We start from the raw sequence: 25851 nt of genomic DNA on the forward strand, positions 1-25851 counted from the left end.
AGCATTGAGGGAGAACTAGGGAATAGGGACAGTGGGGCTCTGAGGCAGAGCAGACAGGGAGAAGTTGCTGAACACAGCGGGTCTGGTGGCCTGAAGTGCATATGTTTTAATGCAAGAAGTATTACGGGTAAGGCAGATGAACTTAGAGCTTGGATTAGTACTTGGAACTATGATGTTGTTGCCATTACAGAGACCTGGTTGAGGGAAGGGCAGGATTGGCAGCTAAACGTTCCAGGATTTAGATGTTTCAGGCGGGATAGCGGGGGATGTAAAAGGGGAGGCGGAGTTGCGCTATTGGTTAGGGAGAATATCACAGCTGTACTGCGGGAGGACACCTCAGAGGGCAGTGAGGCTATATGGGTAGAGATCAGGAATAAGAAGGGTGCAGTCACAATGTTGGGGGTTTACTACAGGCCTCCCAACAGCCAGCGGGAGATAGAGGAGCAGATAGGTAGACAGATTTTGGAAAAGAGTAAAAACAACAGGGTTGTGGTGATGGGAGACTTCAACTTCCCCAATATTGACTGGGACTCACTTAGTGCCAGGGGCTTAGACGGGGCGGTGTTTGTAAGGAGCATCCAGGAGGGCTTGTTAAAACAATATGTGGACAGTCCAACTAGGGAAGGGGCGGTACTGGACCTGGTATTGGGGAATGAGCCCGGCCAGGTGGTAGATGTTTCAATAGGGGAGCATTTCGGGAACAGTGACCACAATTCAGTAAGTTTTAAAGTGCTGGTGGACAAGGATAAGAGTGGTCCTAGGATGAATGTGCTAAATTGGGGGAAGGCTAATTATAACAATATTAGGCGGGAACTGAAGAACATTGATTGGGGGCGGATGTTTGAGGGCAAATCAACATCTGACATGTGGGAGGCTTTCAAGTGTCAATTGAAAGGAATTCAGGACCGGCATGTTCCTGTGAGGAAGAAGGATAAATACGGCAATTTTCGGGAACCTTGGATAACGAGAGATATTGTAGGCCTCGTCAAAAAGAAAAAGGAGGCATTTGTCAGGGCTAAAAGGCTGGGAACAGACGAAGCCTGTGTGGAATATAAGGAAAGTAGGAAGGAACTTAAGCAAGGAGTCAGGAGGGCTAGAAGGGGTCACGAAAAGACATTGGCAAATAGGGTTAAGGAAAATCCCAAGGCTTTTTACACGTACATAAAAAGCAAGAGGGTAGCCAGGGAAAGGGTTGGCCCACTGAAGGATAGGCAAGGGAATCTATGTGTGGAACCAGAGGAAATGGGCGAGGTACTAAATGAATACTTTGCATCAGTATTCACCAAAGAGAAGAAATTGGTAGATGTTGAGTCTGGAGAAGGGGGTGTAGATAGCCTGGGTCACATTGAGATCGAAAAGACGAGGTGTTGGGTGTCTGAAAAAATATTAAGGTAGATAAGTCCCCAGGGCCTGATGGGATCTACCCCAGAATACTGAAGGAGGCTGGAGAGGAAATTGCTGAGGCCTTGACAGAAATCTTTGGATCCTCACTGTCTTCAGGGGATGTCCCGGAGGACTGGAGAATAGCCAATGTTGTTCCTCTGTTTAAGAAGGGTCGCAAGGATAATCCAGGGAACTATAGGTCGGTGAGCCTTACTTCAGTGGTAGGGAAATTACTGGAGAGAATTCTTCGAGACAGGATCTACTCCCATTTGGAAGCAAATGGACGTATTAGTGAGAGGCAGCATGGTTTTGTGAAGGGGAGGTCGTGTCTCACTAACTTGATAGAGTTTTTCGAGGAGGTCACTAAGATGATTGATGCAGGTAGGACAGTGGATGTTGTCTATATGGACTTCAGTAAGGCCTTTGACAAGGTCCCTCATGGTAGACTAGTACAAAAGGTGAAGTCACGCGGGATCAGGGGTGAGCTGGCAAGGTGGATACAGAACTGGCTAGGTCATAGAAGGCAGAGAGTAGCAATGGAAGGGTGCTTTTCTAATTGGAGGGCTGTGATCAGTGGTGTTCCACAGGGATCAGTGCTGGGACCTTTGCTCTTTGTAGTATATATAAATGATTTGGAGGAAAATGTAACTGGTCTGATTAGTAAGTTTGCAGACGACACAAAGGTTGGTGGAATTGCGGATAGCGATGAGGACTGTCAGAGGATACAGCAGGATTTAGATTGTTTGGAGACTTGGGCGGCGAGATGGCAGATGGAGTTTAATCCGGACAAATGTGAGGTAATGCATTTTGGAAGTTCTAATGCAGGTAGGGAATATACAGTGAATGGTAGAACCCTCAAGAGTATTGAAAGTCAAAGAGATCTAGGAGTACAGGTCCACAGGTCACTGAAAGGAGCAACACAGGTGGAGAAGGTAGTCAAGAAGGTATACGGCATGCTTGCCTTCATTGGCCGGGGCATTGAGTATAAGAATTGGCAAGTCATGTTGCAGCTGTATAGAACCTTAGTTAGGCCACACTTGGAGTATCGTGTTCAATTCTGGTCGCCACACTGCCAGAAGGATGTGTGGACTAATGTGTGGGCTTTAGAGAGGGTGAAGAAGAGATTTACCAGAATGTTGCCTGGTATGGAGGGCATTAGCTATGAGGAGCGGTTGAATAAACTCGGTTTGTTCTCACTGGAACGAAGGAGGTTGAGGGGCGACCTGATAGAGGACTACAAAATTATGAGGGGCATAGACAGAGTGGATAGTCAGAGGCTTTTCCCCATGGTAGAGGGGTCAATTACTAGGGGGCATAGGTTTAAGGTGAGAGGGGCAAGGTTTAGAGTAGATGTACGAGGCAAGTTTTGTACGCAGAGGGTAGTGGGTGCCTGGAACTCGCTACCGGAGGAGGTGGTGGAAGCAGGGACGATAATGCCATTTAAGGGGCATCTTGACAAATACATGAATAGGATGGGAATAGAGGGATACGGACCCAGGAAGTGTAGAAGACTGTAGTTTAGTCGGGCAGCATGGTCGGCACTGGCTTGGAGGGCCGAAGGGCCTGTTCCTGTGCTGTACTTTTCTTTGTTCTTTGTTTGTTCTTGTTCACACACTCTATCTCACACACCCACTCTCTCTCTCACACACTATCTCACACACCCACTCTCTCTCTCACACACTATCTCACACACCCACTCTCTCTCTCACACACTATCTCACACACCCACTCTCTCTCTCTCACACACACACTCTCTCATACACACTCGCCCGCTTACACAGCCACTCACACACACACACATACATATACCCTCTCACACACACTCACTCACACTCTCTCTCACAGGCTCTCTTGCACATACATTCTCTCTCTCACACACACCCACTCACATGCACACACTCTCATACACACCCACTCCCACACATTCACACACATATACCCACACACTGACTCATTCACACACTCTCTTTCACGTACACTCTCTCTCACACACAACCTCACAAACACACACTCTCTCACATACACACCGCCTCATAAACACACACACACACCCACTCTCTCACACACTCTCACATACCCACTCTCTCTCTCTCACACACACACACACACACTCTCTCACACACACCCACTCTCACTCTCTCCCACACACACCCACTCTCTCACACTCTCTCACATAACCACTCTCTCTCTCTCACACACACACACTCTCCCACACACACACACTCTCTCACACACTCTCACATACCCACTCTCTCTCACACACACACACACACACACTCTCTCACACACACACTCTCTCCCACACACACCCACTCTCTCACATAACCACTCTCTCTCTCTCACACACACACACTCTCCCACACACACCCACTCTCACTCTCTCCCACACACACCCACTCTCACACTCTCTCTCACACACCCACTCTCTCTCTCTCACACACACACCCACTCGCCCTCTCTCTTACACACACACACCCACTCTCTCTCACATCCACTCTCTCTCTCACACCCACTCTCTCTCTCTCACATACACTCTCTCTCACACACACTCTCTCTCACACACCCACTCTCCCTCACACACCCACTCTCCCTCACACACCCACTCTCTCTCACACACCCACTCTCCCTCACACACCCACTCTCCCTCACACATCCACTCTCCCTCACACACCCACTCTCCCTCACACTCACACACACTTTCACACACACCCACTCTCTCTCTCTCACATACTCTCTCTCACACACCCACTCCCTCGCTCTCTCACACACACACTCTCTCTCACATACTCTCTCTCACACACCCACTCCCTCTCTCTCACACACTCTCTCACACACACACACTCTCTCACACACACACTCTCTCACACACACACTCTCTCACACACACACTCTCTCACACACACACTCTCTCACACACACACTCTCTCACACACACACTCTCTCACACACACACTCTCTCACACACACACTCTCTCACACCCACTCTCACACACCCACTCTCTCTCTCTCACACACACATTCTCTCTCTCTCTCTCACACACACACACCCTCCCTCTCACACACACACACACTCTCTCTCACACACAGACACCGCACACACACACTAACTCGCACACACTCACCCACTTACACAGCCACTCACACACACACATACATATACTCTCTCACACACACTCACACACTCTCTCTCTCTCACCGGCTCTCTTACACAAACACTCTCTCACAGACACACTCTCTTTCACACACACTCTCACACACTCTCTCTCTCACGCACACGCTCTCTTATACATACACTCTCACTCTCTCCCACACACACCCACTCTCACTCTCTCCCACAACACACCAACTCTCTCTCTCTCTCTCTCACACACACACACACACACACACTCTCCCTCTCTCTTACACACACACACCCACTCTCTCTCACATCCACTCTCTCACACACCCACTCTCTCTCTCTCACACACCCACTCTCTCTCTCTCACACACCCACTCTCTCTCACACACACCCACTCTCTCTCTCTCTCTCACACACACCCACTCTCTCTCACACACCCACTCTCCCTCACACACTCTCACACATATACCCCACACAAACCCACACACTGACACATTCACACACTCTCACGTACACTCTCTCACACACCCACTCTCCCTCACACACTCTCACACATATACCCCACACAAACCCACACACTGACACATTCACACACTCTCTTTCACGTACACTCTCTCACACACACAGTCTCACAAACACACAGTCTCACACACACTCTCTCTCTCACGTATACACACTCTCACACTCACACATTCACACCCATGCACACACACTCACACACATGGAAGGGGGTCACTGGATAGCAATCAGGAGGAGTTTCCTTGGCTGCTTTCTTCATCCCTTCACTCCTAAAAAGCCATTTGTAGCACCCCCCAAACTGCTATTCTAGCTCCAACCAGCTAAATCTGCAGTCCACAAATCGAATCTGAGTGACCTTTTGATCTGTATGGCTGAGGGCCATACCAAGTTTTGCCATTCCCTACGCCACTGGGGGAAACCCTGAGTAATCCTGTCCATCTTTCGAAATACGTTTCCGTGACGATGTGAGCATTCTGCTTTTCTTATCTTTTTCCTATTTCTTTGCCTTAATCTTCTCCTGGAGGCAGAGTCCCACAATGAGCTCCAAATGGACTCTCACGAGGGTACGCCTGGTAACCGTGGACCAGACTTGGGCATCAGTGCCCCCAGGTAGAGGAGGAGAGGAACGTTGAGGAAAAACACCTGCCTCCTGAAACAAGAAAGGCGGGGAAACGCTGAGGAAAGCTTGGCCAGTGTCTACCCGTGGGGCTGGCTGTTCACAGGTCCAAGATGGACATTGTCCATGTGGGAGAGAGAGAGGTGGGTGGGGGGGGTGGGGGGGGGGGGGGGGGGGGTGCTACGTTTAACTACCTTTGTTGCACACGGACTGCTCTCATTTCCTAAAGGGCACAAAAGCAGGGCCATCATTTATCTAGTCCTCTCTCACTCAACATCTCTTGTGATAAGATGTGAAGCAAGTTCCAAAGACTTTCCTTTATCCTGACATACTGAGCAGTTCACCGATCCTGTTGAGGTCAATTCGAAGCGGAATCCACAAGGAGATAAAGCCAAGCACTGTAGAGCAGACGCCTCAAGGAGTGTTTGTATTGTAAGTTTAAAAAGGACATGAGACAGAGTGGATTAACTGGCAGCTGCCAGCCGAGAAGATTTAAGAGCTTTTTGTTATTTGTTTGAGAGGTCGAGTTTCGAGGAGCTAGCAGTCTGGTTTGAGTTTGTGGAACAAGTTGTCCGAGTTGGACAGAGCGCCCAGGGTCTTTTTGATGCGAAGAGCAGTCAGCCTGGCAGATGGGTTCTGGTACCAGGATTCCTTCATCAGCTTGACAAGGGGGAACAGAATCTAAAGAAAACCAAACAAACAAAACCATGAGTTCAAGGACAGACAAGGAGACGGAAATTAATAAATTGCCTTTAACGTTGTCCGCAGGTGGTTTCTTTCGATACAGAATCAAAACAATGTTGGGAAAGATAGTCCGGAGGATTACTGCACTCAGCCACATAGTGGCCAGAAACTGCAACTGCACTGTGAGTTGACAGCAGCTCGCAACAAAAGGGCGAGATTTTCCGGCCCCCTTATTTTTCGGTGGCGCAGGCCACCATTGGCCACTGCGGAATATTCCAGATCCGCTGATGTCTACACTCTTACGGGATTTTGCGTTCGCACCCTCTGCCGTTGGGTAACGTGCTCAGGGGTCAGCCATCGGCGGGGCCGTAAGATGTCGCCGGCAGGAAGGACCTGAAAACTCCGGCCAGAGACTTAGAAGAACAAAGAACAAAGAACAAAGAAGAAAATTCCAGCGCAGGAACAGGCCCTACGTCCCTCCAAGCCTGCGCCGATCCAGATCCTTTATCTACATGGCTTGCATTCATGTAGCGCCGTTCACAAGCTAATGGGGCGCTTTTAAAATGGGGTCACTGCTAAAACGTGAGCAAATGGGGCAGCGAATCTGCGCACGGCAAGCTCCCACAATCAAAAAAAAAAGAAATAATTTTTAGGTGTTGGCTGGAACGGTTGACTCAAAAGTATGAGAGAGTGTGAGCGTGGCAAGGGAATATACAATAAACGGCAGGATACCAAATGTGTTGGTTGAAACACATGGAGTGAATGTCCAAATCCCGGAGGGTGGCTGAAGAGATGGATAATGTGGTTAAGAAGGTAAGGACTCCGCTGTCTGTGCGGAGTCTGCACGTTCTCCCCGTGTGTGCGTGGGTTTCCTCCGGGTGCTCCGGTTTCCTCCCACAGTCCAAAGATGTGCGGGTTAGGTGGATTGGCCATGATAAATTGCCCTTAGTGTCCAAAATTGCCCTTAGTGTTGGGTGGGGTTACTGGGTTATGGGGATAGGGTGGGGGTGTGGATCTTGGGTAGGGTGCTCTTTCCAAGAGCCGGTGCAGACTCGATGGGCTGAATGGCCTCCTTCTGCACTGTAAATTCTATGATAATCTCTGAAATAAAGGGAAAAACGTTCTTTTATTGGCCAAATAAGAGTCAAGGAGATTATGCTAGAGCTGTATAAAACATCACTTAGAGTATTACATAAGGTGCCAGACACCAAATAATAATAATCTTTATTGGTGTCATTAACACTGCAATGAAGTTACTGTGAAAAGCCCCTAGTCGCCACATTCCGGCGCCTGTTCAGGTACACAGGGGGAGAATTCAGAATGTCCAATTCACCGAACAGCACGTTTTTGGGACTTGTGGGAGGAAACCGGAGCACCCGGAGGAAACCCACGCACACACGGGGAGAACGTGCAGACTCCGCACAGACAGTGACCCAAGCAGTGGGCAGCACGGTAGCATTGTGGTTAGCACAATTGCTTCGCAGCGCCAGGGTCCCAGGTTCGATTCCCGGCTTGGGTCACTGTCTGTGCGGAGTTTGCACATTCTCCCTGTGTTTCCTCCGGGTGCTCCGGTTTCCTCCCACAGTCCAAAGATGTGCAGGGTAGGTGGATTGGCCGCGCTAAATTGCCCCTGAATTGGAAAAAATTAATTGGGTACTCTAAAATTTTTTTTAAATGTTTGCATTTCTGTCTGGCATTCTCAGTTTAATTTGGTGTCAGTCAGTCGGAACACACTCTCACTTCTGGGTCAGCAGGCTGTGTGTTCAAGTCCCACTCCTGAGCTCAAGCACAAAATCCCGCCTGACACTCCAGTGCTGGGAGCGCTGCACTGTCGGAAGTGTCGGGCGGTATTCACCCCCCCCCGCCCCCCCGGCCGGGTGGGAGAATCGCCGGGGTGCCGCGCGAATCGTGCCACGCCGCCCCGACCCCCGCACGCGATTCTCCCACCTCCGAGACCAGCGTCGCGCGAATCGCGGCGGGCCGCTTGGAGAATCGCCGCAAACGGCGAGCGGCGATTCTCTGGCCCGGATGGGCTGAGCAGCCACGCGTAAACGGCCTGGTCACTGCCGGCGGGTACTCGTCGCGAAGGCTTGGGGGGCGGCCTGTGAGGGGGGCGGCCTGTGGGAGGGGGGCGGCTCCGTTCCCGGGTGGGGGCTCCGGAGTGGTCTGGTACACGATCGGGACGAACCGATCGGCGGGCCGGCCTCTCTGTCGGCGGGCCTCCTTTCTTCCGCCGTCAAGCCTGGATCCATCCGCCATGTCTGTGCGGGGAGGACGGCCACCGCGCATGCGCTAGTTGGCGTCGGTCCAACTGGGCATGCGCAGGACCCAAGGTGCCGCGTCTTTTACGTGGCGCCGGGTCTCTGACGCCGCGCTGAGGCCCCGCCCCCATAAATCGCGCGACGCCCCTGCTAGCCCCACAGAGGGGGGAGAATAGGGGTCTCGGAACGGGCGCTGATGCCGGAGTAAAACTCTCCAGTTTTTACTCCGGGGTCGGCACTTAGACTCCCATTGGGAGAATCCCGCCCGTCATCTTTGGGATGAGATGTTAAGCAGTAACCCCTGACTTCCCTCTCAGGCAGATATGAAAGACCCCATGGCGCTATTCAAGAAGAGCAGGGAATGTTCCCGGAAGGAGCGACCACAATATGGTGGAATTTAAAATACAGATGGAGGGTGAGAAGGTAAAATCAAGCACTAGAGTTTTGTGCTTAAACAAAGGAGATTACAATGGGATGAGAGAAGAACTAGCTAAGGTAGACTGGGAGCAAAGACTTTATGGTGAAACAGTTGAGGAACAGTGGAGAACCTTCCAAGTGATTTTTCACAGTGCTCAGCAAAGGTTTATACCAACAAAAAGGAAGGACGGTAAAAAGAGGGAAAATCGACCGTGGATATCTAAGGAAATAAGGGAGAGTATCAAATTGAAGGAAAAAGCATACAAAGTGGCAAAGGTTAGTGGGAGACGAGAGGACTGGGAAATCTTTAGGGGGCAACAGAAAGCTACTAAAAAAGCTATAAAGAAGAGTAAGATAGATTATAAGAGTAAATTTGCTCAGAATATAAAAACATACAGTAAAAGTTTCTCCAAATATATAAAACAAAAAAGAATGGCTAAGGTAAATATTGGTCCTTTAGAGGATGAGAAGGGAGATTTAATAATGAGAGATGAGGAAATGGCTGAGGAACTGAACAGGTTTTTTGGGTCAGTCTTGACAGTGGAAGACACAAATAACATGCCAGTGACTGATAGAAATGAGGCTATGACAGGTGAGGACCTTGAGAGGATTGTTATCACTAAGGAGGTAGTGATGGGCAAGTTAATGGGGCTAAAGGTAGACAAGTCTCCTGGCCCTAATGGAATGCATCCCAGAGTGCTAAAAGAGATGGCTAGGGAAATAGCAAATGCACTCGTTATAATTTACCAAAATTCACTAGACTCTGGGGTGGTCCCGGCGGATTGGAAATTAGCAAACGTGACACCACTGTTTTAAAAAGGAGGTAGGCAGAAAGCGGGTAATTATAGGCCAGTTAGCTTAATTTCGGTAGCAGGGAAGATGCTGGAATCTATCATCAAGGAAGAAATAGCGAGGCATCTGGATGGAAATTGTCCCATTGGGCAGACGCAGCATGGGTTCATAAAGGGCAGGTCGTGCCTAACTAATTTAGTGGAATTTTATGAGGACATTAACAGTGCGGTAGATAACGGGGAGCCAATGGATGTGGTATATCTGGATTTCCAGAAAGCCTTTGACAAGGTGCCACACAAAAGGTTGCTGCATAAGATAAAGGTGCATGGCATTAAGGGCAAAGTAGTAGCATGGATAGAGGATTGGTTAATTAATAGAAAGCAAAGAGTGGGGATTAATGGGTGTTTCTCTGGTTGGCAATCAGTAGCTAGTGGTGTCCCTCAGGGATCAGTGTTGGGCCCACAACTGTTCACAATTTACATAGATGATTTGGAGTTGGGGACCAAGGGCAATGTGTCCAAGTTTGCAGACGACACTAAGATGAGTGGTAAAGCAAAAAGTGCAGAGGATACCGGAAGTCTGCAGAGGGATTTGGATAGTTTAAGTGAATGGGCTAGGATCTGGCAGATGGAATACAATGTTGACAAATATGAGGTTATCCATTTTGGTAGGAATAACAGCAAAAGGGATTATTATTTAAATGATAGAATATTAAAACATGCTGCTGTGCAGAGAGACCTGGGTGTGCTAGTGCATGAGTCGCAAAAAGTTGGTTTCCAGGTGCAACAGGTGATTAAGAAGGCAAATGGAATTTTGTCCTTCATTGCTAGAGGGATGGAGTTTAAGACTAGGGAGGTTCTGATGCAATTGTATAAGGTGTTAGTGAGGCCACACCTGGAGTATTGTGTTCAGTTTTGGTCTCTTTACCTGAGAAAGGACGTACTGGCACTGGAGGGTGTGCAGAGGAGATTCACTAGGTTAATCCCAGAGTTGAGGGGGTTGGATTACGAGGAGAGGTTGAGTAGACTGGGACTGTACTCGTTGGAATTTAGAAGGATGAGGGGGGATCTTATAGAAACATATAAGATTATGAAGGGAATAGATAGGATAGATGCGGGCAGGTTGTTTCCACTGGCGGGTGAAAGCAGAACTAGGGAGCATCGCCTCAAAATAAGGGGAGGTAGATTTAGGACTGAGTTTAGGAGGAACTTCTTCACCCAAAGGGTTGTGAATCTATGGAATTCCTTGCCCAGTGAAGCAGTAGAGGCTCCTTCATTAAATGTTTTTAAGATAAAGATAGATAGTTTTTTGAAGAATAAAGGGATTAAGGGTTATGGTGTTCGGGCCGGAAAGTGGAGCTGAGTCCACAAAAGATCAGCCATGATCTCATTGAATGGTGGAGCAGGCTCGAGGGGCCAGATGGCGTACTCCTGCTCCTAGTTCTTATGTTCTTATGTTCTTATGTGCAGCGTGCAGGATAGGTGGATTGGCCACACTAAATTGCCCCTTAATTGGGAAAAATGAATTGGGTCCTCTAAATTTATTTAAACAGTAAATAAAAAATATGTGGAAGCTTGCTGTGCATTAATTGGCTGCTGCGTTTCCTACATTACAACAGTGACTACACTTCAAAAGTACTTCATTGGTTGTTAACTATTTTGGGGCATCCAGGGCAGCACTGTGGCGCAGTGGTTAGCACTGCTGCCTCACGGCGCCGAGGTCCCAGGTTCGATCCCGGCTCTGGGTCACTGTCCGTGTGGAGTTTGCACATTCTCCCTTTGTCTGCGTGGGTTTCGCCCCCACAACCCAATGATGTGCAGAGTAGGTGGATTGGCCACGCTAAATTGTCCCCTTAATTGGAAAAAATTAATTGGGTACTCTAAATATATTTTTAAAAAGTATTTTGGGGCTTCCTAAGGCCATGGAAGGTACTATAGAAATGCGCATCTTAATTTTAGTTAGCGGATAGCATTTCAACGGATTCCCCGTTCTCCCAGCCGCACGCCCGCCGGTCACTGGTGGCGGGATTCGACCTGGATTTCCCATTGAAAACAAACAACGTCGCCGGAAACCCGCAAGCGGGGGCGCGCTGTCGGCGGGAAAAGAGAATCCCAATGGGAGAATTCCGGCCAGTATGTCCAGGACAGTTTGGTGACACAAAGACTGTGAGGCCGACTGTTCTCAAGCTCACCATCCTCCTAGATCATGCAACTCCACGTCCTCTCCATCAGCAAGGCCACCTATTTCCAACACCATAACATCAGCCACCTCTGCCCCTTGCAGCTTATCTACTGCTGAAACCCTCATTCATAAAATCACAGAATCCCTACAATGCAGAAGGAGGCCATTCGGCCCACCGAGTCTGCACCAGCCCTCTGAAAGAGTACCCTAACCAGGCTCCCGCCCTATTCCAGCAACCCTGTAACCACACTTAACCTGCACTAAGGGGCTATTTTTTTTAGCATGGCCAATCCACCTCACCTGCACACCTTTGGACTGTGGAAGGAAACCCAAGCATCCGGAGGAATCCCACGCAGACGTGAGGAGAACATAAAAACATAGAAAATAGAAGCAGGAGGAGGCCCTTCGGCCACACTGCAATGATGTTACTGTGAAAATCCTCTCGTTATAGAATCATAGAATTTACAGTGCAGAAGGAGGCCATTCGGCCCATTGAGTCTGCACCGGCTCTTGGAAAGAGCACCCTACCGAAGCCCACACCTCCACCCAACACTAAGGGCAATTTTGGACTCAGGGCAATTTATCATTAGCCAATCCACCTAACCTGCACATCTTTGGACTGTGGGAGGAAACCGGAGCACCCGGAGGAAACCCACGCAGACACGGGGAGGATGTGCAGACTCCACACAGACAGTGACCCAAGCCGGAATCGAACCTGGGACCCTGGAGCTGTGAAGCAATTGTGCTAACCACAATGCTGCCGTGCGGCCCTTAAGAACAAATTAATCTACACTATATCATTTTACCGTAATCCATGTACCTATCCAACAGCTGCTTGAAGGTCCCTAATGTTTCCGACTCAACTACTTCCACAGGCAGTGCCCCCACTACTCTCTGGGTAAAGAACATACCTCTGATATCCCTCCTACATCTTCCACATATCACCTTAAATTTATGTCCCCTTGTAATGGTTTGTTCCACCCGGGGAAAAAGTCTCTGACTGTCTACTCTATCTATTCCCCTGATCATCTTATAAACCTCGATCAAGTCGCCCCTTATCCTTCTCCGTTCTAATGAGAAAAGGCCCAGCACCCTCAACCTTTCCTCGTAAGACCTACTCTCCATTCCAGGCAACATCCTGGTAAATCTCCTTTGCACCTTTTCCAAAGCTTCCACATCCTTCCTAAAATGAGGCGACCAGAACTGTACACAGTACTCCAAATGTGGCCTTACCAAAGTTTTGTGCAGCTGCATCATCACCTCACGGCTCTTAAATTCAATCCCTCTGTTAATGAACGCGAGCACACCATAGGCCTTCTTCACAGCTCTATCCACTTGAGTGGCAACTTTCAAAGATGTATGAACATAGACCCCAAGATCTCTCTGCTCCTCCACATTGCCAAGAACTCTACCGTTAACCCTGTATTCCGCATTCATATTTGTCCTTCCAAAATGGACAACCTCACACTTTTCAGGGTTAAACTCCATCTGCCACTTCTCAGCCCAGCTCTGCATCCTATCTATGTCTCTTTGCAGCCGACAACAGCCCTCCTCACTATCCACAACTCCACCAATCTTCGTATCGTCTGCAAATTTACTGACCCACCCTTCAACTCCCTCATCCAAGTCATTAATGAAAATCACAAACAGCAGAGGACCCAGAACTGATCCCTGCGGTACGCCACTGGTAACTGGGATCCAGGCTGAATATTTGCCATCCACCACCACTCTCTGACTTCTATCGGTTAGCCAGTTCGTTATCCAACTGGCCAAATTTCCCACTATCCCATGCCTCCTTACTTTCTGCATAAGCCTACCATGGGGAACCTTATCAAATGCCTTACTAAAATACATGTATACTACATCCACTGCTTTACCTTCATCCACATGCTTGGTCACCTCCTCAAAGAATTCAATAAGATTTGTAAGGCAAGACCTACCCCTCACAAATCCGTGCTGACTATCCCTAATCAAGCAGTGTCTTTCCAGATGCTCAGAAATCCTATCCTTCAGTACCCTTTCCATTACTTTGCCTACCACCGAAGTAAGACTAACTGGCCTGTAATTCCCAGGGTTATCCCTAGTCCCTTTTTTGAACAGGGGCACGACATTCGCCACTCTCCAATCCCCTGGTACCACCCCTGTTGACAGTGAGGACGAAAAGATCATTGCCAACGGCTCTGCAATTTCATCTCTTGTTTCCCATAGAATCCTTGGATATATCCCGTCACGCCCGGGGGACTTGTCTATCCTCAAGTTTTTCAAAATGCCCAACACATCGTCCTTCCTAACAAGTATTTCCTCGAGCTTACCAGTCTGTTTCACACTGTCCTCTCCAACAATATGGCCCCTCTCATTTGTAAATACAGAAGAAAAGTACTCGTTCAAGACCTCGCCTATCTCTTCAGACTCAATACACAATCTCCCGCTACTGTCCTTGATCGGACCTACCCTCGCTCTAGTCATTCTCATGTGACTGTGGGAGGAAACCGGAGCACCCGGAGGAAACCCACGCAGACACGGGGAGAACATGCAGACTCCGCACAGACAGTGACCCAAGCCAGGAATCGAACCTGGGACCCTGGAGCTGTGAAGCAACAGTGCTAACCACTGTGTTACTGTGCCGCCCATATCCCTGATCCCTTTAGCCCTAAGAACTGTATCTAATTCCTTCTCAAAATTACACAATGTTTTGGCCTCAACTACTTTCTGTGGTAGTGAATTCCACAGATTCACCACTCTCTGGGTGAAGAAATTTCTCCTCACCTCAGTCCTAAAAGGTTACCCCTTATCCTCAAACTATGCCCCCTAGTTCTGGACTCCCCCACCATCGGGAACATTCTTTCTGAATCTCCCCTGTTAGAAATTTGTAAGTTTCTGTGAGATCCCCTCTCACTCTTCTAAACTCCAATGAATATAATCCTAACCCAGTTAGTCTTTCCTCATATGACAGTCCTGCCATCCCAGGAATCAGTCTGGTAAACCTTCGCTGCACTCCCTCCATAGCAAGAACATCCTTCCTCAGACACGGACACCAGAACTGCTCACAATATTCCAGGTGTGGCCTCACCAACGCCCTGTATAATTGTAGAACAAAGAAAAGTACAGCACAGGAACAGGCCCTTCGGCCCTCTAAACTTGTACCGATCATGATGCCCTAACTAAAAACAAACCCTGCTGCCCTAACTCGGTCCGTATCCCTCTATTTCCTCCCTATTCATGGACCCATCCATGTGCCTCTTAAATGTTGCTAATGTGCTGTTTCCACCACATCCTCTGGCAGCGGGTTCCAGGCACCCACCACTCTCTGCGTGAAAAACTTACCCTGCACATCTCTCTTAAACTTTCCCCCTCTCACCTTGAACCTGTGCCCCCTTGTAATTGACACCTCCACCCTTGGAAAAAGCCTCTGACTGTCCATCCTGTCTATGCCTCGCATAATTTTGTAGACCTCTATCAGGTCTCCCCTCAGCCTCCGCTTTTCCAGTGAAAAGAATCCTAGTTTATTCAAACTCTCCTCACAGCCAACACCCTCGAGACCAGGCAACATCCTGGTGAACCTTCTTTGCACTCTCTCCAAAGCTTCCACATCCTTCTGATAACATGGTGACCACAACTGCAATACTCCAAATGCGGCCTAACCAAGGTTTCTCAACTCCTGTACTCAATGCCCCGGCTGATGAAGGCAAGCATGCCATATGCCTTCTTAATCACCTTGGCACCTGTGTTGCCACTTTTCGGGAACTGTGGACCCGCACGCCCAGAACCTTTGATTTATAAAATTCCCCTCATGTGCAAATCTCTCCTTGGCCTCTCACCTCTCCCTACCTCTGTGGTCTCCTCCAGGCCCATAACCCTCCGAAATCTCTGTGCTTCTCTAATTTTGGCCTCTTGAGCATCTCAGATTTGAAGCATTGACGGCTGTGCCTTCAGCTTCCTGGGCCCTATGAACTCTGGAATTCCCTCCCTAAACCTCTTCATCTCTTTTTCTTCCTTTAAAACCTTCCTCTTTGACCAAGCTTTTGGTCACCCGTCCTACTATCTCCTCGGCCCAGGGTCAGATTTGCATTTGGTAATCACTCCTGCGAAGGGCCTCGGCATGTCGTGCCACGTTAAGGGTGCTACATAAATGCAATTGTTGTGTCAGTGCAGCACCAGTTGTGTCATTGCATACTGTCTGCAAGCTGGACTTCATCAAGGTGACGAGGCCCCTTTTCAAAACAGGGAATACAAGAATAACCAGGTACATACCGGGTCGGAGAGCCATCTGTTGGGAATGTTGGGTCTCTGGTGATCAGTGCAGACAACTTTCCTCATGTCCTCGAAGCTGGGGTCAGCGGGAACCACATCATAAAATGGTGGCTTGTACTCTTCTGTGACTCCTGTATTCAACACAAGGAACAATTAGAGTGGCTTTGGTCAACTCCTGGACGCTGGTCACTACTGTCTCTCGTCCTGTGAAGGATATGTTGCATCAGCAATATTCAGCAAACCCGCGAGCCGTGAATTCAGTAGCACGCTACCTCACTAAATGCAGTAACCCTCACAAGAACACCAGCAAGATCCCACAAACAGCCTTGCGATCATGACTGAATGATCTGTTTTCGTGATGTTGATTGAGGGATAAATATCAGCCAGGACAGCGGGGAGAACTCTTCCCCCTGTTCTTCTTCCAAATAGTGCCACAGGATCTTTGACACACAATTGAAAGGGGCAGACTTGGCATCACTGAAGGGTGCACCTTTGACAGTACAGCACCCCCTCAGTACTGCACTGGAGTGTCAATCTGGATTACGAGCTTTTGTTTCTGGAGTAAGGACTTGAACAACAACCTTGTGACTCAGAGCGAGTGGGCACAGGTGAGACGCTTGCTGATGTACTCCAGGCCCCAAAACAATGTCCCCTTCTTATCCCAGCCTCTCTGTGAAACACAACTCTCCCTGATGCACCTCATCCTCTGTGTTGAGTGACCTGTTAGCCTTCCATGAGCTTATCTCAGTTGGTAGTATTCCTTGAACCCCACGCTAGGTCTTGAACCCACATAATCCAGATTGCAGCATTAAGAAAGTTCTGTATGGGCAGAGGTGCCATCGTTCAGCTGATATTTTGAATTGTGGCTCTGTCTGTGTGATTCAAGTTGGTTTTTAAAAATCCCATGGAACTCTGTAGATCAGGGAGTTATCCTGTTGTTCTAGTTGTTGTATATTTTCTATATCTCAGAGCTACGCAGAGATGATCCTAGTTTTAGGGCGGCACGATAGCACAGTGGTTAGCACTGTTACTTCACAGCACCAGGTTCTATTCCCGGCTTGGGTCACTGTCTGTGCGGAGTCTGCACGTTCTCCCCGTGTCTGCGTGGGTTTCCTCCGGATGCTCCGGTTTCCTCCCACAAGTCCCGAAAGATGTGCTGTTGGGTGAATTGGACATTCTGAATTCTCCCTCTGTGACCCGAACAGGTGCCGGAATGTGGCAACTAGGGACTTTTCACAGTAACTTCATTGCAGTGTTAATGTAAGCCTGCTTGTGACAATAATATAAATTATTATTATTCTAAGTGGGCAACAGGCTTAGATCATAGAATTTACAGTGCAGAAGGAGGCCATTTGGCCCATCGAGTCTGCACCGGCTCTTGGAAAGAGCACCCTACCCAAGGTCAACACCTCCACCCTATCCCCATAACCCAGCAACCCCACCCAACACTAAGGGCAATTTATCATGGCCAAACCACCTAACCTGCACATCTTTGGACTGTGGGAGGAAACCGGAGCACCCGGAGGAAACCCACGGGGAGGATGTGCAGACTCCGCACAGACAGTGACCCAAGCAGGAATTGAACCTGGGACCCTGGAGCTGTGAAGCAATTGTGCTATCCACAATGCTACCATGCTGCCCATACAGAGAAAGAAGAGACTTATTAACAAGAGTTTGAAAATATCTTCCGCACTCAATGTTGATCCCAGCTCAGCTTCTTGTAGCTTCTGTAGTGTCTGGTTACTTTGCTCTGAGTCCACACTCAGGCTTAACCAATCAAGCATAGATCAGGCACCACACTCTCAATTAAATGCAGAACAATTAAACACTACATGTTGCGCAGATGGAACAGGAGCAGTGGTGTTAGAAGTGCCCACCATGCTTCGAGGCTAGAGCGAAGGACAATCAGCCTTTTCAGAGCTATGCAGAGATGATACTAGTTGATCCTGCCTTTAGTGTTTGGCTGAGACCTGGATGCCCCTCAGCAGCAATGCCCCCCATGGTTGAATATCCTCCTATCGCTCCCTGAAATGAAACGAAAATCGCTTATTGTCACAAGTAGGCTTCAAATGAAGTTACTGTGAAAAGCCCCTAGTCGCCACATTCTGGCGCCTGTTCGGGGAGGCTGGTACGTCACTGGCTGTCACTTGAGGGCGGGACCTTACCTACCCCAGTATTCAATGAACGCCTTTGGGAGAGAAAGAAGAGATGCACACTGGAGGAATGAGGAAAAAACCCCAACCAAGAACACATTGCAAACACTCCTGGATTCCCAGGAATCTTAACAATCCTTGAATAAGGAATCGCTGTCAGGAAACTCGCAGCTTCCGTACCACTCCCTGTTTGCCTGAATAACTCGGATGTCTGGATTCTTACGTGAAGAATTGTCATTTGAATAAGGTATCAGAGGTCAATGGCAACACATGTTTGGAGACAGCAGTGGTTAGCGCTGCTGCCTCACGCGCCAAGAACCTGGGTTAGATCCCGGCTCTGGGTCACTGTCCGTGTGGAGTTTGCACATGTCTGCGTGGGTCTCACCCCCACAACCCACCAAAGATGTGCAGGTTAGGTGGATTGGCCACATCAAAGTGACCCTTAAGAACTCTAAATTTAAAATAAAATAAAAAAAAATGTCTGGAGAAGACATGAGGGCACTTGCTCATCTACCTCCTCTATGTGGTAGATAATAATAATCCTTCATTGTCACAAGTATGAAGTTACTGTGAAAAGCCCCCAGTCGCCACATTCCAGCGCCTGTTCGGGGAGGCTGGTACGGGAATTGAACCCATGCTGCTGGCCTTGCTCTGCATTACAAACCGGCCATCTAGCCCACTGAGCTAAACGAGCCCTATGTACCCGTGTCTGTCTTGTGACCTAAACCCCGCTATCAGCCAGCAGTGTCTCTTATATCAGCGGTTCCAGGATTCACAGCCCTTTACACACCTCCCCCCCCCCAAAATCTATTGAATTTCAGGCCTTCACATTGGATATAGAGCGGGCGTCAAACATCTACCAAAGCATCTTACTTTACCTTTAACCTTTGCTCCCTTGCCCTGTCATCCATGCAAGGCAGTTCCCTCAACAATTTTGAAATTGCTTACCGATTGAACTGAATGCTTAAAGAACAACAAGGTGTATCAATATAACACCTTCAATGTGCTACGGCACTTCACAGGAACTTTAAAAACAAAGTTTGATACTGAGCCACATGAGGAGATATTAGGACAGGTGAGCGAAGGCCTGATCAAAGAGTTGATTTGAAGCAGTGTGAGGGGGCGGAGAGGTGTAGGGAGGACATTCCAGAGCTAAGGGCCGAGGCAGCTGAAAGCAAATCAACACAAAAGATGGCTCTCAGCCAGAAGCAGTTAAAGAGATTCCTGTAGCAGTTTGGCAACAAGCTGACTTGTGTGACATTTGCCAGTGGCTTCATCTGAAAGCTAGGCAGAGAGCGCCACCCCATGGCTTAGTTGGCAAATGCTTTGTTCCCTGTGGGATTGAGCCACACAGACCCACAGGTTTACTGAAGATCTGGGCCTGGATTTTTATCACCGAGGCGGCCAGGGGTTCCCGACTCAGGAGAAAGTGCCTTCAAAGGCGGGATTTTCATTTTTGGGAGGGGCTGGTGCCAGTTGTGGTTGGGCCATATGATCTGGGCAAGAGTTTGGAGGCAGGCGGTTTATAAGGCTCACCATGGCAATCCAGGGTGATGTAGTACTGGGGTGAGGGGGAGGTGTTGGGGGGGGTGGGGGTGGGGGGTAGGAAGGGAAGCCAAGGCAACCTGGGAGGGTAACGACCTTCGGGAGGGCCCTCCGATTGGCTGGGGGGAACCCTGCTGGGCGTGGCTGCTTGGCATGGACTTGTCTTGCTGCAGGTTAGATGGTAAAATTGAAGTGGGGAGAGGAACATGCAGGGTAGGCAGGCTGCCTGCTGGATTTAATGAAGACCCTGTCCTCTGCCCGAAATCCAGCTCAGAGAAGCTACGGGATTGTCGTCTAAACCCATCTGGTTCACGAATGTCCTTCGGGGAAGGAAATCTGCCATCGTGGCCCAGTCTGACCGAGATGTGAGCAAGCCACTCGGTTCAGGAAAATCAGGAATGGGCAGTAAATGCTGGCTTCACCCACGAGTCAATTAAAAATAATCAAATCTCATCTTCTCACACAGCTGCAGCTCCTTAAATATCGTCCTGGCAGTTTCAAGGACATCCCGAATTTGAATGACCACATTTGAAAATGCACTAAACTGGACGGGCCTTTGTTTGGTTGATAGCTTTGGGAACAGCCAGCAAGATGTCCAATAATTGCGTCAAATTTAACCCAGGCCAAGCATAAAGCTCCTTAAAACTGGCGATGGAATTGTTGGACCCACCTGCTCTCAGCAAGTTCCCAGAAACAGCAATGAGATTGACAACCTGTTTTGAAATTTTTTTCCCCAAAATTTAGAATACCCAATTCATTTTTTCCAATTAAGGGGCAATTTAACGTGGCCAATCCACCTACCCTGCACATCTTTGGGTTGTGGGGGTGAGACCCACGCAGACACAGGGAGAATGTGCAAACTCCACACGGACAGTGACCCAGGGCCGGGATCGAACCTGGGACCTCAGCGCCGTGAGGCAGCAGTGCTAACCACTGCGCCACCGTGCTGCACACCTGAGAGGTTTAACATGTTAACCAAACGATAGCATTTCTGACAGTGTAGCATTGCACTGGAGGGTCAGCCTGATTATGTGTTTAACTGGCAGGGCTTCCTGATGCAGAAGGGCAAATGCCCCGTTCCCAGCGGATTAACAGCTAATTTAGTCCCTGATCACCATCATTGATACTGGCCAGAATTCTACTGCCATTCGCTGGCAATGGGATTCTCTGGTTCCACCAGCAGTGCACCCCCAGCCGTGAGTTTACTGGCGGTGGGGGTGGCTTCAATGAGAATTCCCATTGGCAGCGGTGGGAGCATAAAATCGCACCGCCAGCGAACGGTATGGGCCTCTTGCTGCCGAAAACCACGCCCACTATATTTTTATTTCAAGATTGATCTACTTAACAGCTATGATGGTGGGATTTCCTCTGGATGAGGAAACTATAGACCGGTTAGCTTGACCTCTGTGGTGGGGAAGTTCCTGGAATCAATCTTTCGGGAGGAAATGACTGAACATTTGGAAAGACAAAGCTCAATCCACCATTGTCAGTCTGGTTTTATGAAGGTAAGTCATGCTTCACAAACTTCCTGGAGTTCTTTGAGGATGTAACCAGCAAGGTGGATAATGGGAAACCTGTAGATGTGGTATATCTAGACTTCCAGAAGGCGTTTGACAAGGTGCCACATAAAAGACTGATCCAGAAGGTGAGATCTCAGGGGATTGAGGATTGGCTGACTGACAGAAAGCAGAGGGTTGGGATAAATGGGTCGTTCTCTGGCTGGCGAACCGTAACTAGTGAGGTGCCGCAGGGTCAGTCCTCGGACCTCAACTGTTTACAATTTATATCAATGATCTGCAAGCAGGGTCAGAGTGTAACATAGCAACATTTGCGGATGATTCTAAAATAGATGGGGAAGCAGGCAGTGAAGAGGAGATACAGATTTTACAGACGGAAATAGATAGACTAGGAGATTGGGCCAAAATGTGGCAGATGGAGTTTAATGTAGATAAGTGTGAGGTTGTCCATTTTGGCCAGAACAATAGTCAGGTAAATTATGTAAATGGAAAATACATCTGGACAGAGAGATCTGGGTGTCTTTGTTCATGAATCACAGAAAGTCGGTTTGCCGGAACAGCCGGTAATTAAAAAGGAAAATGGAATGTTAGCATTTATTGCAAAAGGACTGGAGTGTAAAAGTAGAGAAGTGTTGTTGCAGTTGTACAGGGTGTTGGTGAGACCACATCTGGAGCATTGTGTCCCGTTTTAGTCTCCTTATTTGAGGAAGGATGTGGTGGCTTTGGAGGCAGTTCAGAGGAGGGTCACCAGATTGATTCCGGGGGTGAAAGGGTTGCTGCAAGAGGAGCGATTAAACAGTTTGGGTCTATACTCGCTGGAGTTTAGAAGGATGAGAGGGGATCTGATTGAGGTGTACAAGATATTAAAAGGGATTGATGAAGTAAACGTAGACCAAATGTTCCCCCTTGTGAGGTAATCTAGAACCAGAGGTCACAGATATAGGTTGAGAGTCAATAGATTTAGAACTGAGATGAGGAGGAACTACTTCTCGCAGAGGGTGGTGAATTTGTGGAACGGTGGAATCAGAGTCATTAAATAGTTTCAAGGAGATAGATATATTTCTGATAAAAGAAACAGGTTAAAGGGATATGGGGAACAGGCGGGAAGGTGGATTTGAGGAAGAGATCAGCCAGGATCTGATTGAATGGCGGAGCGGGCTCCAAGGGCTGAATTGCCGACTTCTGCTCCTAGTTCTTATGTTTCTATTCGTAGTCCAGGTCTCTACATCACTAGTCCCCTAACAGGCCAGGCTAATCTGAAAATGCCCAATCCTGTCTGGTCTTAGAATCTGAGCTGACTTTGTTGCTACTCAGATGGGAGACAGCCTGGGAATACCGGGTTCAATAGGAAATACTGGGGTACCAGAGGGCAGCACGGTGGCGCAGTGGGTTAGCACTGCAGTCTCACGGCACCGAGGTCCCGGGTTCGATCCCGGCCCCGGGTCACTGTCCGTGTGGAGTTTGCACATTCTCCCCGTGTTTGCGTGGGTTTCACCCCCACAACCCAAAGATGTGCAGGGTAGGTGGATTGGCCACGCTAAATTGCCCCTTAATTGGAAAAATTTAATTGGGTACACTAAATTTAAAAAAAAAAGAAATACCGGGGGACCACGCTCTGCCCACACAGTGATGCAAGAAGACACAGGACCCAGACCTAGGATCAGTGTGTTGAGCAGGGATGTGTTAACACATGGAAATGGAGATAGCTCCGTGCCTGTACCCATCACTGTATACATGTATATAGTTACAGATAGTTAATAAAGACTTGATGTTAACAAAAGAAAACAGAACCTGTGTACTACCATTCCCTGAATTAGAGTAGAGCTTTCAGGAGATCTTATTATTTAAATGATAAAATTTTTGGGATGATTATTTAAATGATAAAATATTAAAACATGCTGCTGTGTCGAGAGACCTGGGTGTGCTAGTGCATGAGTCGCAAAAAGTTGGTTTACAGGTGCAACAGGTGATTAAGAAGGCAAATGGAATTTTGTCCTTCATTGCTAGAGGGATGAAGTTTAAGACTAGGGAGGTTCTGCTGCAATTGTATAAGGTGTTAGTGAGGCCACACCTGGAGTATTGTGTTCAGTTTTGGTCTCCTTACTTGAGAAAGGATGTACTGGCACTGGAGGGTGTGCAGAGGAGATTCACTGGGTTAATCCCAGAGCTGAAGGGGTTGGATTACGAGGAGAGGTTGAGTAGACTGGGACTGTACTCGTTGGAATTTAGAAGGATGAGGGGGGATCTTATTGAAACATATAAAATTATGAAGGGAATAGATCAGATAGATGCGGGCAGGTTGTTTCCACTGGCGGGTGAAAGCAGAACTAGGGGGCATAGCCTCAAAATAAGGGGAAGTAGATTTAGGACTGAGTTTCAGAGGAACTTCTTCACCCAAAGGGTTGTGAATCTATGGAATTCCTTGTCCAGTGAAGCAGTAGAGGCTCCTTCATTAAATGTTTTTAAGATAAAGATAGATAGTTTTTTGAAGAATGAAGGGATTAAGGGTTCTGGTGTTCGGGCCGGAAAGTGGAGCTGAGTCCACAAAAGATCAGCCATGATCTCATTGAATGGTGGAGCAGGCTCGAGGGGCCAGATGGCCTACTCCTGCTCCTAGTTCTTATGTTCTTATATTGTTACAAGCAGCAGAACCCATGCAGTCAAAAGTAACACAAGAAAAAACCGCTTTATATTCCCTGAGCTCCAGAATGCCCTCCCTAAATCTCTCCACCTCAATATTTCTCCATCTTCCTTTAAGACACTCCTGTGAAATAAATATTTCGGGAAGAATAGCTTAGAATTTAGATTGCAACCTTTAAACGTTTCCCTTCAAAGGAGCTAAAAAGAAGCATCTTTGCAGAAGTTGTACTTGAATATTGCTGAATAGAGAGACATATTGCTGAAGTTTTTCATTTTGCATTCATCAGGACAAGCCCCAAAATGCCAAATTTCGAACAATCACAATTTATACACAGGAGAAAAGGCTGCCGATTGGTTGGCAAGTAACGTTTGAAGGTTATTGTGATTGTGCACATCTTTGGGTTGTGGGGGTGAGACCCACGTAGACATGGGGAGAATGTGCAACCTTCACATGGACAGTGACCCGGGGCATGTCCAACAGCAGCATTACCCACACTTGCAACTTGCTACATTAAGAAGGCAGCCCATCGTGAAACCATTTCCTTTTCTATTCCCACAGGGTGAGGATAAAGTGCCAGGGACCAGTGAGATTGCCACCATTCGAGCAGTTCACAGTAGGTTGTGTCACACACTCCCAAGCACCAAGGAGCCCAGAGCATTTTGTGAGTTTGTGGAACGAGGTCGAAGTGAAGTGTCAGTCAAAAGTGACACTTGTCACTATGGGCGGCACAGTGACAGTGGTTAGCACTGTTGCCTCACAGCGCCAGGGACCCGGGTTCAATTTCAGCTTCGGGTGACTGTGCGGAATCTACACGTCCTCCCCGTGTCTGCGTGGGTTTCCTCCGGGTGCCCCGGTTTCCTCCCACAGTACAAAGACGTGCGCAGATTTGGTGGATTGACCATGATAAATTGCCCTTAGTGTCCAAAAGGTTAGGTGGGGTTATGGGGACAGGGTGCAGGCGTGGGCTTAAGTAGGATGCTCTTTCCAAGGGCCGGAGCAGACTCGATGGGCCGAATGGCCTCCTTCTGCACTGTAGGGATTCTGTGACAAGTTGGAAGTGGAAGTAGCAGCTGAAGAACAGGAAACAGCTGCTTGTGGCTCCAGCCAGAGGTCCCACCAACGCTCTCCACTGAACCTGAGGGAGTTGAGCGAAAGACCTTCAGGATATCTTCAAGACATTGCAGTGTCAACTGTGGCTGAGTCGGCAACACTCTTGTCTCTGTGTCAGAAAGCTTCCAGATTCAAGTCCCACTCTAGAGACTTGAGAGAAAATTCTAGACTCTTGCTCCCAGCACTGTCAGGGGTGATGTCTTTCGGATGTGACGTTAAACCTTGTCTGCCCTCTCTGGCGGTTGGAAAACATTCTGTGACACTATGCTTCCCCCCCTTGCATCCTGGCCAATATTTACCCTTCAACCAGTATCACAAAAAAAACCAACAGATTATCTGGTCATAATCACATTGCTCTTTGTGGGATCTTTGTGGGATCTTGCTGTGCAAAACTTTAGGAAAGTGCTTTGGGATGCCCTACTATCGCTAGAGATGCTAACCTGTTTTGAAGCCGTGCTGAACACCCCAGGTAGGTTGTTGGAGCATCTCCAACCTCACCATAGCAATGCAGGAGGGATTTACACATGGAACCTGGAGCACCTGGCCACTTCACGACCATCTGCAAGGTGGTTCTATTGGACCGAGACTACTCGCCTCCCTCCTGGCTGCCGTGGTTGAGACCTCCGGTTATGTCTCAGGATTGGCTTTGACAGGCTGGGGGAT

General features: G+C 48.5%; 1 protein-coding gene across 1 annotated transcript in view; it reads right to left on the reverse strand.

Annotated features, from left to right (window-relative positions):
- Positions 1 to 5817: 5817 nt before the first annotated feature.
- Positions 5818 to 25851, reverse strand: part of LOC140405389 (activin receptor type-1-like) — a 490146-nt gene continuing 470112 nt past the window's right edge. The window contains exons 11-12 of the mRNA XM_072493730.1: positions 16223 to 16353; positions 5818 to 6317 (exon numbers count right to left, since the gene is read on the reverse strand). Of these exons, the coding sequence (XP_072349831.1) occupies positions 6174 to 6317; positions 16223 to 16353 (275 nt within the window). The 3' untranslated portion in view covers positions 5818 to 6173. The remainder of the gene's footprint in view (positions 6318 to 16222; positions 16354 to 25851) is intronic.

The sequence above is a fragment of the Scyliorhinus torazame genome, chromosome X, assembly GCF_047496885.1.
Source record: "Scyliorhinus torazame isolate Kashiwa2021f chromosome X, sScyTor2.1, whole genome shotgun sequence".
NCBI classification, from domain to species: Eukaryota; Metazoa; Chordata; class Chondrichthyes; order Carcharhiniformes; family Scyliorhinidae; genus Scyliorhinus; species Scyliorhinus torazame.